The 17,371-nt window shown below is 38.0% G+C and overlaps 1 protein-coding gene across 2 annotated transcripts; it reads right to left on the reverse strand.

Annotated features, from left to right (window-relative positions):
• Nucleotides 1-1,214: 1,214 nt before the first annotated feature.
• LOC139965698 (mitochondrial ribosome-associated GTPase 2-like) lies at nt 1,215-10,335 on the reverse strand. Of its 2 annotated transcripts, none has more exons than XM_071968325.1 (8): nt 10,178-10,335; nt 8,795-8,941; nt 8,361-8,502; nt 7,640-7,755; nt 6,731-6,799; nt 5,981-6,130; nt 5,247-5,385; nt 1,215-3,258 (listed from the first exon to the last, which is right to left on the reverse strand). In XM_071968325.1, the coding sequence occupies exons 2-8, from the start codon at nt 8,909-8,911 to the stop codon at nt 2,831-2,833; spliced, it is 1,161 nt and encodes a 386-aa protein (XP_071824426.1). In that variant the 5' UTR covers nt 8,912-8,941; nt 10,178-10,335; the 3' UTR covers nt 1,215-2,830. The 2 variants fall into 2 exon arrangements, with proteins under 2 accessions (XP_071824426.1, XP_071824427.1); XM_071968326.1 differs by lacking the exon at nt 10,178-10,335 and adding an exon at nt 9,940-10,064.
• Between the last annotated feature and the right edge of the window lie 7,036 nt (nt 10,336-17,371).

The raw sequence follows: 17,371 nt of genomic DNA on the forward strand, positions 1-17,371 counted from the left end.
ATAAAGGTCACAATTCTGAAATCTAATATTCATCTATTTTGCCAGGTGTTCCAATCCGCGAGATACTGTATTTAATAAGTTGTAGCTGCATATGTTGTCATTTTATCAATCTGTGAAGTTACAGTGCCAAGAGAATATGATACCTTCCAATTTTTTATTTTTTTTATTTTCAAGATAGATTGCCATCACTAGGTTATGTTCATGGCTTCAATATTTCATATTAAGCGTTTGCAAAATCCTCCATTACAGAAAAAAGGACATTGTGATAAATAAGGAAACATCTAAAAAGTGGAAGCACTTGTGGCTTGATGATGCCATAGTTTTGTGTATGTGTGTATGTGTATTTTAGATCCTCCTGCAAGCAGGAACTCGCGAAGAAGCCTCATTGGCTTATCAAAGCCGCAAGCTGACCGAAGTCAGTCTCTTACATTCATATTTAACGATTTTACGTTTTTTAACGTTTTTAGCCTTTTTTAAGTCCTCTGCCTTGTGTGAGAAAATATCCTGGGATATCTCCGAAATGAAATGAGGTTTTCCCCGAACTCAGAATTCTTGGCTGATAGGTTCTCCCTGCTGTGAAAAGATTTTGGGCGTAAAAATCGACAATGTATTATCTTGGAATGAACAAGTCGATTCTGTTTGCAAGCTCGTTTCCAGTAGATTGGCTCTTCTTAGACGCATAAAACCATTCATTGATACCAATACTTGTATTCTATTTTATAATGGATATATTTTACCGATGGTTGAGTACTGTAGTTTAGTATGGGGAAACAGTAATGCCAGAAATGTTCTCAGACTTAGTCGTTTACAGAAAGCTGCAGCAAGAATTATTCTCAATGCAACATTTGATGATAGATCTAAAGACCTTTTTAAAACTTTAAACTGGTCCTCACTTGAAAAACGTTTAAAATGTAAAAGATTGACAATGGTGTATAGGTCTTTAAATGGTCTGGCTCCACAGTATGTTGTGGAAATGTTCCGCCACACAAATGATATACATAACTACTCTCTAAGGTCCACCACACGAAATAATTTATTTTTAGAGGGTGGTAATACCCAGTATCACCAGAAAACGTTTTCATATCTTGCTGCAAAGGAATGGAACAAATTATCAAAGGAGTGTAAGAATGCCAAGTCTTTAAATACTTTTAAACGTTCTATGCAGGACTTTAACTAATTTATTATGCTCTTAATTTCTTTTAATTGATTGTTCCATGTTGTATTTTATGTAATGTAAATTTTTATTTTCATTGTCGTCTTATCTTAATTTATTTTATTATTGTTATTTTTATTATTTTATATGTTTATATTTTTTCATTTCACTATTTGTTATTTTACTTCAGGGCCTCGGGGGAGATTAGCTTTACGCTAACCGAGTTACCCTTTAATGTTAAATAAATATTGATAAACTTTAAGATGAAGAGTGAGGGCAGTCATCCAGTACTGTTGGTATTGGGGTGTGGAGGGTGAGGAGGGAAGCTAGTGTATTGAACTAGACACCCACCAGGATTAATAATTCCTTGTCAATTTTTATAAAACAAGCAAAAACAAAGAAACAAATACAATAAACATTATACCAACGGACATTACACTACTGTGGATCCACATGAAAAAGTGATGTTTCCTCCATGGTATATTCAATTCTTATGGTTGCCATGGACAAATTGTACACACGTTAATTTTTGAAATTTCACATTCGTCATAATCGCCATATGTTTCTTTCACTCACATACAGTGACCCTTAATATTTAGTATGAAGTTCATCTTAACTTGTACATTTGGAGTTGCAACTAAAAATCAATAAGTTTCTATCACTCTGTTTGACCTAGAAATACAAGTTCGAAGCTTCAATCTTTCAATTAAGATCTTTATTTGGACTTTTATGGCATTTCTTAGCCCCAATGGACCAGAACACTCCTACAACTATAAAATGCTAAAGAAATTCGGTGGTTTAATCAATATTATCGAATCACCCAGCTCGTGAAACCCCATCAAGCATGTACACTCTGTTTATGGTTGCTGGCCACCGTAGCACACATTCAGAACATATTCTGTACTTTGTGTAATTACAAAAACTTGACATAAATCCAATACCAGTTACATATTACACTTGGCTGCAAAGCAATTAACAGGTTACCTCAGTTTTCATTTTATTTCCCCAATTTTAAAGATCCACTTGAAGGAATCTCAATCTCGTAGTTCTAATGCTACTGAGCTTATGTACTCATCCATGCGACTGATATCTCTTCTTGAATACAATTAAAAGACAATTTTCTGTGTTGCACATTCTGCATTGTTATGATCCTTTTGAATCTAATGACATTACAACGGTCTTTCTCGTCAACTGTCCCACTTATCGTATCAATTTATTCACATCCTACCGATCCTATCCCTCTGCCTCCAAGATCCTTGCACCTCCTCCTTACCTAATGTATACTCTCCTGCTCCATCTCCTTTCATACCCATTGAGGTTAATACACTCTTCTCTTTTTATCCTTAGTTCTATTTTCACCTCTGATGACATCATGTTGCCTTTGGTCACCTATTTACTTAACTATAATCCGTCACAACTTCACATTTCTGTATCTTCAACCAAACACATCACCCTAACTCTGTAGTTGTGCAGCATCTCCTTAATGCTTCAATCAGTTCATGTCTAATTTTCTGTCTATCCAACTATTCAATCTTATCTTCACCAACTAGCCCCTTAGATGCTCCTTAAATCAATGTACTCTTCTCAACTCTGATGACATCTTCCATCTCCCCATCTCCCCCCCCCCCACCCTCGCTCCTCTCATCAGTGATAATCTCCCAACGCATCTCCAGCCAATCATATCACCCTGTTTTTGTATTGCTCTTTTTTCCTCTTTAATACTTCAACTGTGCTCTCTTTCCTCCTATCCTTCATATCTTCATCGTATAACTTCCTCACATGCATTTTCAGTTGGTCTATATTCGTCTTGAACTTTGCTGAGAGGCCTATCACTGGTATATCGACCCTCTCTTGTAACCCTGAGAGACTGCTCTGAGATTCGGGCAGGTCTATTTTATTTCCGATGATAGCGTGAGGCCTCTCGGAGAGATGAGGCTGGTATTGTTCAAGTTCATACTGCAGATGTGTAAACTGGTCCCAAGGGTCCTTCTGGGATAAATCGATGACATAGAGGAGACAGAGGCATCGGTCAATATGACGCAGGAAGGAGTGACCGAGGCCTTTATTCAGATGAGCTCCTGGAATCAAGCCAGGAATGTCAGCAACTGTCAGAAATGAGAAACAGCAAAGTTTTAATATTATTAACTCAGAATTTTTATTTTTTTATTATTGTCATCTTTAATGAGGGTAGTCCTGCTCAGTGCAGAAGCACTGCTTCCCAGAGGAGCACTCAATACAAAAATACATATACAATATTATGCAGTAGAAAAACGTTAAATATCCAAAAGCACCAAAAGGCCGGGAAAAAGATAGACAAACAAATATCAGACATCTAAACAAAATATATAAGTTTTCATATTGCGTTTAAAAATATTAACATTTGGCAAGCATTTCAAATTTGGGGGAAGACTGTTATATATAATCAAAGGGAGGGGTTAATGGATAAGGTAACTGCCTTCTTTTGGGGTGGATGGAGAAGGGGTGAGAGGGGTTTAGAAGACTGGCATCACAGCACAAGATCTGCTCCTATATGAAAGCATTGGACCAAACCAGGTTTGTCATCACAAAGAATCTGAGATGCGACTGGAACCATTTAATCCTTAAGGAAGGAAAGAAATAACCTGGAAGCCGAGAGGCCCTTTGATTCCTTGCCACATTCTGCATTTTGATTTTTCATCAAATTTTTACTTTTGTGTTATCTTGTTTACAAAGTTTTCAGACTTTGACCCTTGCTGACATCCAATGAACTTTGACCTCCATGACAAGCACTAGCGATTTTGTACTCAATGAGGTAGATCCAAAAACCATGTGTGAAGTAAATATAAGTGGCACTTTTGGAGTTATCACGTTTAAAAGGTTTCAAGACCTCTGTTGACCTCACATGACTTTTGACCTCTGCAGAAAACAACAGGGTTCTTGTACTAAATATGGTGAAAACCACATACAAAGTATGAAGTAAATCCAGGAGAGCATACAAGCCAAGGCACACACATGCACACCATCATCATTGCAAAGATTAATTTGGCCTATGGCAAGGAATCAAAAATCCATTTAATAAAGGCCAGGATAAGAATTTTATTACTAAATGAATTCAAAGCTATGAATTTATCTGCTTCAACATGACAAATTGTGAACAGAATTTGAAATATCTCTATAAAAGTTGAAGTTTTTAGCAGGGTCTATTTCAGCAAAAAATTATGACGAAAATTATCTCCACAAGTCTATCGAAATGTTCTTTCAGCACATACAGTAAAAGTTGTAAGACCAACTGCTCTATTTGGGATATCATTTCTCAGGTCTGTAAAGCAATATTCACAACATGAAATGTGAAAACCAACATTTCTGTAAACAGTAGTGAAAATGGTCTATTTGTGGTGGTAGTTTGCTTCGCACCATTCTTACAAAGCCATGACATACACAAACATCATAGGATACCAGCCAACATAACATAAAGATCTTTGAGGCTACACTATTCGGTTGCTTCTCTTAATGAGTAAGTTATTAAACACTCAATCCAAGTCAAATCATTCTATGTCGCACTAATCTAACATCATATTTTATTATATCATTCCCAAACCTGACAAACTTGTTCCTTGTGTAAGTTTGGTGAACTTAAAAGCAGCTTTTGGAGTTGATTTTGATACAGTGTTTTATGCTGTTTTATACGGAAAAACCTCATAGCAATAAACCTCATTAGCTTGACTAGCCAAATTTGACTTGAAAAAGTGCCATCAAAGTCCAAAATGTAGACATGTTCATTATATTAACTGTGTTTGCTATGCTGCTATATGCTACCAAAAGCATGTGGATGACAAAATATTGAGCATCGAACCAACTTCTTTAAATACTGACTCATTAGCTTTCATTTGATGGAATAAACTAAACCAGTATCTTAATCTGATAAATTGCATTCCTTACTCTGGGTATTACCAGGAGGGTCTGGAGAAATTACTGACATAACTAAAAACAAACTGCCTAAAGTAACACATTATAAAGAATCCTAGTCTCTCCTGTTATGATTGAGTTTGGTAACACTGGACTGTGGAATATCAACAAGAATGCATCAAGGTTTCCGAGGTGATTTCTATCTTACCGGCGACTTGTTCCAGGTCTGGATACTCGATTATTCCCACATGTGGATTGAGAGTAGTAAACGGGTACGCTGCCACTTTTGGTCTTGCTCTCGACAGAGCACGTAGTAGACTTGATTTGCCAGCATTTGGAAAACCCACCTGCCATAAAGAAAGAAGAATACCCAGGAAGTATTTAGTACACTTCTTTTTAGCTTTCATATGATATTACATGGATTTAACATTAATATGATACAAGGTAGTTCATAACTCTGAAAGAACACATACAAAGGAAAGCCGTAGGTGGGACGGCCGAGAAACATCGCTAGAATCTTCATTGCTGCAAAACGAAATCGACGTCTCACAAATTATGAAAATTAATAGTGACAAGTACAAAACAAACTTCATAATGTTTGACCTGTCTCGAATTTCTAGAATTACCTAATTATAATCTGAGGTGGAAAAGTGAAATGCACATGCTCAGCTGAGAGAATGAAATGGCTTATTGGATGGTCATCCGTATCAAGGTTCATATGAGCAACGATATATAATAATTGTTCCAAGAAGTGCATCAAATCTAACGACAAATAAACTAACAACATATAAATATATATAAATGCTATATTATTTGCATTTAATGAGTAATTAAACCACTGCTCAATGTCCAAAAAGGATTTTGCTAATTTAATTAAGCAATTCAAATTAACTTGGTCTTTAATTAAATTGATTTGAAATCATAGACTAATATCTTTCTTACCAGTCCAGCATGAGCAATTGTTTTAAGTTCCAGAGCCAACTTTCTTTGTTGTCCTTGTTGACCTTTTGTTGCGACCATCGGTGCCTGCATGTTACTGGTCACAAATGACTTGTTGCCTCTTCCTCCTAGGCCACCATACACCACAACAGTCTGCAAATCAAAGTAATATTTTGACAATTTTGACTCCTTCTGAAGTTTATATAGTTCTTCCCTTGATGCAGAGGGACAGTGGCAGATCAATAAATCACATCATTTTCTGGTAACACTCACAAACTCTGAACATGCACTAATGCTAACATATCCTGAATGTACAAGAGCTACGGTATATAGGACCTTACAGGCTGTAGCCTTGTGAGCTGATGGCAATGAAGTGAACACAGACCGATTTGATTTGGGGGTCAAAATGAGGTCAATTTGACACCGAGAGGTGATTGAATGTCAATCATGGTAGAATGTCCAATACGAATGAACACTGCATGTACAAATTCACAAAAGGATCACACAAATTCACAAAAGGATCACGTTATCATTTTTTACTTTTGTTCTCAGAGGTCTCTGAAGGTTAGAATTTAATTTGAGAAAACGAATAGATAAAAACTTCTGATAAATGGTTCTGAATGAACGGGGGGGGGGGGGGGGGGATGTCAGACTTTGATTCTCTTTGCAGGGAATCTTGTTGGAAGTGAGAGGTAAGGAACCTTATGTACTTTTATTATTGAATCGAAGCAGCTACAATCAACATTGAAGTACCTGGTCGCCCTCCTTCTCAAGATCACACACAATGTCTTGGTCTTCCTTCAAGATTGTTCCCAACGGAACCTAAGAAAGACGAAAAATTAATGTCGGAAAGATGATATAAATGTATTTTTATGAGACAAACACACACATTTGTAACGTACGATGTCTTCACACCTTGAAGTGACCTCTGCAAATGTTTCATGTGCTAAGTGAGTATGGATAAATAAGACTTAATAATTATAATCAGGTAGTCATTTTAAGGCTGTTTAAGCGACCATCTATGAGGGAGAAGCCCGCAAGTGCTTATGGTTTCCAACTTTCACGTCAGGTGGCTTCCAATTCAACATCTTAACTCAAATTTGGAATCTTATCAATGTACAAAGTCATTTCAGATGGCTGGGGAACGAAACCCCAAACCTTCTGATTATTAAGACTTTATCCACTCAGACTCAGACTTGATCTTCTTTGCAATGCTCTCTGTTACTTTATGCTACAGTGCACCCATCTATTACAGGAAAGTATTACAGCAATATGCATAAAATACACAAACATACTTTACATTTCTTACCGTAGAAAACCAAAAAAAACACACACACAGACGCACACATTCAAATACCATGAACCTATGTATGAGAAGAAAATTGTAATTACAGACAGACAGACAGACAGACAGATGGAAAGATGGTTGATTATTTACCGCAAGCTTTTGTAACGGAATGAGTCAACAACTTCAATTGGAAATCAAGACTACAGTAAGTACTTTCCAATAACACATTAGCAGGCTTAAACAGGATAACACACATTTGCCTTGGGCAAATGTTGCTTACATTCATTCATTCTTGTTGTTGATGTGAAGCAAGAGTAATCAGAAAACACACTGTGCAGTATCTTTCCTTTTAAATACAATTCATTCATACTTACTTGGATGACAGCATGTTTCCCGGACTTTCCTGAACAGTTTCCTCCACTACCCTTCCCTCCATGTTCTCCTTTGTAGACGTAGCTGAGATGCTCCAAAGATTTCATACGAGAGGCAGCTGAGAAACGAACATGTTCAAATAAATTAAATCTGGTATCGTTCAAAACAATTCTGGATATTGATGGTTGGGGATTCACCGACTAACCGAGTGCCCAGTATCTCTCAAAGTTCATATGATCGAGGACATCAATACGTTAATTGTCCTGTAAATACAAGATGAAATAACTGTGAAAGCTACGTTTATCATCTTTGTGCTATATGTGGGGAGCTGTTATTCCTTGCAATGGAAGGAAATGACACAATTTCGCAAGCTACATCGGTAAGACTAAAAGAAAGATACTATTCAAATATGGACCTAACCCAGGCTAGCACACAGGCCTAACATTCATAAACAAAACAGAGAAGTTTGACTGGCACATGATCTGTAGGGTGGGGCTTGCAAATTTTGATTGAAGTTTGTAGAATCTACGGACTCGTTAAAGAAATCTGGCAAATTTTATTCAGCTCAAAATGTTTAATGGATAACTCAATAAAAATAACGATTGTATATATGAAAATTGCATAGAACGGTGTTATCTTCACTGAGCTTTAAGGGTAGTAAGCTGGAAAGGTTGAAGTTAAAATTTGGCAAACACACATTGAAACTTTAAAAGCAAGATTCACCTTCTAGTATGACATCACCACCTGTCCCTCCATCTCCTCCGTCTGGTCCACCAAACTCAGCGTAGGCCTCCCTCCTCATGGAGACACAACCATCACCGCCATTCCCTGCACGGAACTCCACTCTTTTCCAGTCAACAAAATTCTACAGGAGAATAAATCGTCTTGTGTTCACAATTAACAGACATAAGAGAAATGTAGCACCATGAAGGGGGAGGGGGTGTGTGGGGGGAGGACAGGGTAAAGAAAATCATTTAATCTGTGTCTTTAATTGAACTTAATCTGTCAAACCAAAAAAGAAACATCATGTGTCATTAATTTTCACCCCCCAAATCCCCAATGCAGTGTAACTGAACAAAACAAATAACATTACTAAATTAAAACAGGAACCATGATATAAAGGATTTGCTTTCTTCTCTAACATATTTTTGACTTACCATTTTCTTCTCTGATAAGTCAGGCTTCCCTAATTTTCTTGGCTTTGAAGCGAAGCCTGCAGAGCATAGCTTACACAACCTGGCACTTCTGATCGTTATTTTCTGCATCATGTCCATAATCAAGATGATAAATCAAACTTTAGGTACCTTGAAAGAAATGAAGACAAAGTAATATAAAAATTTCTGTTCTCTTTGTTGTACTTGTATTTAAACAAAATACAAGGCCTCTTTAATGTAATTTTTAAATAGTTATAGGGATATTCTGGTGGCAGACAATATCATAAAGAAGCAAAACATTTTCAGCTGAACTGATGTGATGACATCAGTCAATATAGATGCTTTCACAAAATGCTAACAAACTTGAAAAATGTGTACATTTGCCATACAAAATGCTATGGGGATGCAGTTTTGACCAAAAGATTTTTTGTTAAGCAATTCAACTTCAGCCACAAGAATATCCCTTTAATCCCATATGTTTATCATGAAACTTAAAAATATGTCCAACACATGCAACTTCCATTCATAGTGAAATATCACCCACAACAGCTTTTATTTCACAGCTTCTGTACCAACTGGTAGAAAGTGGCAGTCACTCGAAAACAAGTCTAACTTCAATTGGAATTGATGTTATACATTTAAGCATGGAATTGATGTTATACATTTAAGCATCACCGACGTTTGGGTCGCAACACATAGTTTGGGGGCCAGAGACCTAGATTGATACATAATTAATTTTTATAGGCCTAAAAGTATGTGATACTAAAGCTACATTTTGCTTTGACTGTACTACATTCTGGAAAAATAACACATACCAAAGTTTGTGGGACACAATACTTTTTTTTGCATTGGGTTAAACACTTAATAGTTCCCTACTTTGTTACAGTTTAGAAGTTAAAATCACACCGGCGCCTTGCTTTAGACTGAAAGTGATGGGTTAAGCAATTATTACATTATGCATCCCTGCATGTATTGCAGGTTCTTCAGTACATCGAATTATACTGTGCATGATTTATTTATACCGATGCTTCAGTGACAACCAGACATAGGCTATGCCTAGGCCTACAACTTCAAAGCTGCAAAGGATCACAATTGATATAACACAAATCAGACTTGAAATTAATTTGAAATATTGATCAAGTGAGTACGTTATGTTTAGAGATTTTTCTCACTTCACTGCTATCATTTAACCCATCTGAACACTTTTCAAAACTATAAATACACTGATGACTGAAGGCGATGTACATTGTAGACATCATGTTGGTGAACATACCCCATTCCGCGAAATGCAGAGAACCAACGTGATCGTGTAGCCTATATTGACAAGAAACAATGAAGGGGCGGGGTGGGGGCGGGGTTGTTATAGAAAAACATGTTAAAACTCACACATAACGGAACCTGGCTAATGCAAAACACGGTTCAGCTGCCCAGCACTGCACATTAGAATCTTGCACTTAGGCTCCGACTCGATTCAACTCTGAGATTGGAGAGAAATGCTCACCGATGCGACATCATGTTATGCTTATGGCACGCCAAAAAATGTTTCTATCTGATTACCACAAGAATGCAATATTTGGGGTACCATCTTTAATGTAAACTTTAATTATAACTATTATTATTCCTTTTTTTTTGTTTCGTAATCGGCCGGTTATAGTTCAAGTTAAAATGCATGCATAAAATGAACGCAAAACAACTGTCACACGCGTGCACATTGATACGACATTCACAAAAAGCGGAGCCATGTGGCGGCTGCACAAAAACTTGTTTCATAGGGCAGACAGCACATCATAAAAAAAAATTACCCGAAAGTTGTGCCGTATTCATGGGCGCCAATCCAGGGGGGGGGGACGGGGGGACACGTCCCCCCGCATTTCGATGGGTGGGGAAAACAATATCAAATGTCCCCACCCCCACACACATTCGGAAAAAGAGTAGTGTCTATTTGGTTAGGGCTTACACATCTCAGGATTCATATCATCGAATATCACTCAATGTTGCTGAATGGAGAATTCCACCCAGATCTCGTGAGTTGGTACCCTGAGCTCTCCGACAATCTTAAGCTCAGTCTGTCTTTCTTTCGAGGCCAATTCCAGTCGTCGTCGGTTGAAGGGTACAGATAAATATTCAAGTCGATGAATCCAGCGGTAGGGGCTATGTTTGGTGAAGTCGAAGCTCTCTTGCGGTTGCTCCTCGTCTCCTCCGGCAGTTCGACGGAAGCCGAGAAATCTTTTAGTGCTTTGAGGCGTTTGAAGACATGGCTACGGAGCACCATGACTCAACAGATGCTGAACCATGTGATGGTGTGCCATATTCACCGCGAACGTCTAGCCCAGTTGAAGCCTGAGGAGTTAGCAGAGAAGTTCGTTGGTTCCTTGGATTACAGACGCCGCATCTTCAGGCGATTCCAGTAGAAAACTAGTGCGCTCCGTCAATATCATAAGAGATAGCACTTCATAGCTAGAGCCAAAGCTTGTACATAGTTGTTGTTTAGTTGTAGATGGTGTTTCAAAGACGGTGCCCGTTCCCTAATATTGGGGAAATGAAATAGGGAGCATATTCCGTGGCAGCACATCCCATGTTACCTTGTTGTTGAGTGATACCGGAGTTTACTCCACAGTGGGAACACTGGGTACACGCAGGGACGTCGCTAGAGAGGGTGTGGGGGGTGTCTCACACCCAAACTTGGTAAAACTGACGAGAGTTGGAAAATTGGAGTGCGACAGTCGGAATTTCCGACTGTCGCACTCTAGTTTATCGAGGCCTATTCATTTATTCCTGTGATTGTGCATGACCGTTTTCCTTGCCACTTTGAGAAATTGTATCTCGCGATTCTTATACTCCACCGTACAAAACTTCGTATGATTTTGAAAACTCCATAAAAAAAGGCCTATTAGAACTACCATCATAGGCGTAGGAGCCCAATTTGATTTGGGGGGGGGGGGGGCTGTAACGACTTGCCCGAAAAATGTTACCCAAAATTTTCGCGCTACGCGCACGTTCCACATTTTAATTTGCATATTATATAGACATGCATCGGTTTTTACATCGCATGCAAATAACATACAATAATTTCCCGTCTTATTACCCTTCCATATTGGTTACAATTATTGGGGAAGTCGTTACAATATTAATGGTAATATTTATATAAGTTTAAACACTGAAAAACACATTGCAAATAATCTTTCTTTCAGTAGGTGCCCGAAAAGTTATCAGCATATTGCCCGAATTTTCACAAAAATATTTGGTTGGGGTGGGGACTAATAAGTTTGTGAAATGAGTGCAAGTGGGTACAAATGCATCGAAAAAAAGTTCAGAACAAAAGTGCAGTCGCGAAAGATTGGGTGTCTGAATGACACTGACCGTATCGTTGACGAGTAGAGGGTGGGGGGGGGGGGTACAAAGCAGCAGTCGGAATTTTCTGGCTTGAAAATCCATCTAGTTGGATTTTCAGCCACTACACCACCCCCCCCCCCCCAATCTTCAGGCCTTAGCTACGTCCCTGGGTACACGGTGGTTACATAATACGCTCCGACCAGAATTCACCCGATTACCAGATGCAGATCCACCTAGCAACCGAGGTAACTTGCGTGAGGACTCCAACGAACAACCACTGATTTATTGTGATGCCTTCATCACTTTAGCCACCACTCACATGGGACCTATTCTAAGTCTGACGATACATGAGCATGTGTGAGGTCCTGAAAACATAATTAAAGTGGTTTGTCTTGCCATCCTTGTTTCAAATTTCATAGAAATGTATTCTTGTAGACCTAGCAAAATATTTAAACTGACACAGTCCCATTGGAAGTGTGTCACGGGTGGCATTAAAAGTCATTGGTGGTTTTACATGCTGGCGTGTGACGACTTTTGGCCAAATTTGCGCTAAGCTCAATATACGAACTCGGATCTGGGCTGTGCCTAATTAGTTAGTTATTTAAATTATTAATAATGGCGTATGAGGAAATGCACCTTTTTGTGGTATGATTCCCAGGACGGCAAGTCGAGAAACTCACATGCAGTCGCGGCGGATATAGCTTCCTTCGCCTATATGTCCGGGGACATTTTGGGACATCGTTCCTATAGGCTAGGGGTGGGCAACCTACGGCCCGCGTGCCACATGCGGCCCGCCAGTGATTTTTTTGCGGCCCGTGAGATGTCTCAAGAAAAAGCAAAAATCAATCTATTTTACATAATCACAAAAAACGAACTAGCTGCTTAGAATTGATCTGCACTAATGATGCTGTCAGGTAGGTCTATTATCACCATTAATTATCAATTGGACTATATTGACATTATGTTTTTGTGAATGCAGATTAGTACACACATGACCTATTGCTTGAACGTCCTCGGAAGCAACGGTTTGAAAGCAACAGCAGGTCGTTGGTTAGAAGCGGCCCTGTCAATCTTCCACTCCTAAAATCTGGCCCATTCATTCAAAAAGGTTGCCCACCCCTGCTATAGGCCTATATTTGAGGCCCTGGGGTCATTCCTGTACCGACTTGGTGCAATATAATGTGCCCATTTCGAAGTAAATTTATTCACAGATTGTTAGTTGTCATGGGTTTGAACAAATGAGGGGTATTCTATCCTGAAACATAGGCAAAATGGGGCTGGGGTTCCACTTCGCCACATCATTTGTCAACTTGCACTGGGTTCTAATGTTCATGTCAATTGAAATCACTAATAAAAGAAATAATCCACCAAGAATAATGGTCGCATGAACTATATTGCAGATTTCCTGAGTGACGAATTTGTATTTTTCTCCCGAAATCACGCAACTAGATGGCTGCTATCCAGCCTGGCAAGTGCCATCTCCAGCGATCTGGCAGGTATTCAAATCTGAAATTTTCTTGGTACGCTGCGCGCCAACCGATGGTGGCGCTCCGCTTAGATAGTACTTACGGCCGGAATACTCGAATCGATTACGTCCCCCCCCCCCCCCCCCACGTTTCAAATCGGATTGACGGCCCTGGCCGTATGACAGTTATGTCTGAATAATCCTTCACAATAATGACTTTTTTATATTACATACATATGGCAGAATGAAGATCTCTGATATTATTTGACATACACATTGCTGATTAATAAGGTGTAAGCAAACAAAATTTAAGGTGTTCTTCAAAGAAAAGACGAGTTGCAGACTAACTGTGTCGATAGTATACGAATTCATTACAAATGTGTACATTTATGTTGTGTCGTCAAGAATATATACGTCTTGATGAATTCCGCCAAATTTTCGAGTTGCATTTTGCCAGTGGCAAAGTATTGTTGCTATTGTATTAATGCAAGGAAAATACAAGTTGCTTGCAATGACTTTCACTCTTTCATAGAGGTTATTACCCTCTCATGCAATAGTGCACAATGCTTATTAAAGGTTGTATATGAGTGAACGTTATTATATTTTTTAGCATAATTTGGGCCAATACTGGTAACTGCATTTAATTATGATCATAGTTCAAGGACTGTGTAAAGGATTGTGTAAACTAAACATTTTGGGCACCTTACAACCACCCAAGGTACAGTGTGGCATCACCAATATACACTTCACATCTATGTGATACTATGATGGATTCAACCATCTGAATGAACTGATTAAACTTAAGTAAGATGACCTGACGTCCCCGATCTCCGGGAACAGTCACCGGTTTTCTCGTACAAGTTTCAAGTTAAAAGATTTACGTACCTGGTCCCGGGAATATATCTTCAATCTATTCTTTAAGCTTTCTGTTCGTAGAGACAGCTTGAACTTAATAAAGTTGTGATTGTTTACAACAACAAACGTAAAGTTCATTCAAGCCACAGAGATAATTGTAACCCAGATCATTCGATAGTTTCATAGCCTAAAATTCACATGAAAAGTATCACGATGCACTAAGTTTTCGTTTTCTTTAAGGGCATATCCTTGAAACAGAGAATTTCCACTTAAACTCTCAGGAGATCATAAAAATGCCACCCCTCCTTAAATTTACAGTGTATATATATGTACTGACCAAGTTATGTAATCAATTGAAACAATTGTAGCGCACGTTTCGATACAATTCTTTACTTTTGGAACATCTATTTGAATGATAATTTGTGACAACAGACCGCCGATCGCATCGGACAACTCTAGTGTGCCTTTAGTTTCCTTAGGGTCGGGAGGGGAGGGGAGGACCTGTAAGGGAAACTTATTCCCTTACTCATAGGCTCGGCTCATGATGGAATTAGTTCATTTATTTTAACTCCTTTTCTTTCTGTCCTTACAAGATAGATGTTCTCTTAGCTATTTTAAAGCACAAAACACATATCAGAAAGAGGAATTACTCTGAAATTCACCGGCATCTCACCGGGTAAGCCCCTCGAAATGCAGGTTTTGAAATATCTCTCACCGGTTCTCTCATAGTGATTTGGAAACAGAAGAATCATAGAAGAATTCATCGGAAACAGTTGGAAGCACTTAATATTTTCAGATAGTGTTATTTTTGCTTCACTTTCTGCGGTTTTGAAGCCCAAAAATAAACTTAGTTTAGAAAGAAAATATTCCTCCGTCTTGAAAATAAAGAGTGAATGATTCGCCGCGTGCTCCAGTTTGTAGGATTCTTATGATCACATGATCAGTTATTGGTATTATTGTAAATAAATTCATCTGACTTTTTGTAATCACAAAACCTATTTTATATGTTTTTTCTTTTTTTTGCCTTCTATGAAACAGACATAATGGCCCCAAGTAACATTTATCCATGCCCGTATAGCCAGGAATTCTGTGTTAAAGGAGGGGCACCCACAATTTAAGAAGGGGGAACCCACAATTAAAGGAAGGACATCCACAATTGAAGGAGGGGGAATCCACACTTAAAGGAGGGGCCCGCTCAATTTAAAGAGGGGCACTATATACTCACACATTATTGATGGTGACACAGATGGAGGCGGAGGCAGTAGTCTGCATGTGGAGGATGGGGGGGGGGGGGTTAGCTCCGGCCTGGCTACGAGCCTTCATTTATCATCATGGACAAATTGCGTGACTCATGCATAACCAAAGGGTACTCTGTTGTTTATGTGAAGCTAGATATCATGATTTGTTACATTGAGTTATTACTAGAATGGCTTAACATTAAACTTAACATTAACTATAACATTAGCATTAAGTCTTGTTCTAAGGTGCCGACGTCGTCATCATTTCGGCATTCAAGGTGCATTCCAGAGAGTTAGCATGTTGTAAAACTAAAAGAAAAAAAAGGAATAGTTAAAGAAACAATACTATAACAGGGCTAGACCTGTCACAACACAGGGAGTTATGTTGCAAGTCCCTGACTATAAGGCACTCAATTTATATTTAGTTATTGTTCTATGACATACCACAACTACAATTCATTCCGTCGGAAGCATATCCATTAATACTGTTTAACAAATTATTTAATTTATCAAGAAATAATTGTTCAACCTTACATCCGGTGCTTTGAAGGACGACCATGTGTTCCTTCTCTCTTTTTTTGCCTAGTCATTCTTCAAATGGCTATACGGTATAATATCTATTATCATTTTCAGTTTTCTTGTTTGCTTTAAATTAATCACAAAGTGCCCACCCAGCCTCTTCCCGTTGCCATGCACTGTACCTGCATTCAGCAGTGTCTTCTTAATTCAATTTACAGAAAGGCGTGCAAAACAATGAAAGAAAACATACTGGTATCCAATAGCTATTATCGATTGTGACGTACATGTCGCAACTTCTGCAAAATATGTCGCAATGTATACGAGAAGTAGTTCCGACCTTGCAAGCAAGTCTATACTGGTTTGCAGGGGAACCACCTACTTTCAAGCGAAAACGTTTGGTTGTCGTTTCCACGCTGTAAATAGCATTGAAGCGTATAAGCCAATATATTTAACCGACTACTACTTCTCATCAATGACATCAAATAATTAAAACAAGACTAATTAACGTAATAGAAACTACATTACTTAGGCTATACAAGCAATCGGACTTACGCATATCGGACATCATGGAGGTGGGAGCAGTATGATATGGAAGCATTTTTAAGTGCAAGAATACAGTTAAGATTTTCTATAAATATGGAAGTCATTTTCATAAAAAATAATAAAAATAAAATATAAATATATATATATATATGTGTGTATATATATATATATATATATATATATATATAAATAGACGCCAACCAACCAACTTTATATATATATATATATATATATATATATATATATAAATATAAAAATAAATAAAAATATATTAATATGTAAAAAAATACTTAAAAAAATGAATATATAAGAAAAATTACAAAAATATAAAAAATGTAAAGAAAATATAAATATATCGAATAACAAGGGCATATTTTGAGATATGAAGAAGTTTACTCTAACGCTTTGAGTTATGCACCACTTTCGAACAGAATGTCAAAGCAAACATATTGAGTTGAACATATCGTAATCATGCGGTACAATAAGGGACCATGCATTAAGATGATACGTGGGAATATCATATTTTTCTGTCTTCCATCAAATTCGTAGCGATTCGAAAGATGAAATTAGACAAGCGCTTTAAAGTTTCACAAATGAAAAAAAAGACAAATTGTGGTAGTCGCATAC

Source organism: Apostichopus japonicus, chromosome 3, assembly GCF_037975245.1.
Source record: "Apostichopus japonicus isolate 1M-3 chromosome 3, ASM3797524v1, whole genome shotgun sequence".
Lineage (NCBI taxonomy): Eukaryota > Metazoa > Echinodermata > Holothuroidea > Aspidochirotida > Stichopodidae > Apostichopus > Apostichopus japonicus.

Bases quoted from the DNA above. Each gene is read 5' to 3' on its own strand.
- LOC139965698 (XM_071968325.1), bottom strand. From the start codon at position 8,911: ATGGACATGATGCAGAAAATAACGATCAGAAGTGCCAGGTTGTGTAAG. The intron at 6,131-6,730 runs GTACTTCAATGT...TTTGATTTGCAG, and splicing joins TTGAGAAGGAGGGCGACCAG to ACTGTTGTGGTGTATGGTGG. The intron at 3,259-5,246 runs GTAAGATAGAAA...CATTTCTGACAG, and splicing joins AGACCTGGAACAAGTCGCCG to TTGCTGACATTCCTGGCTTG.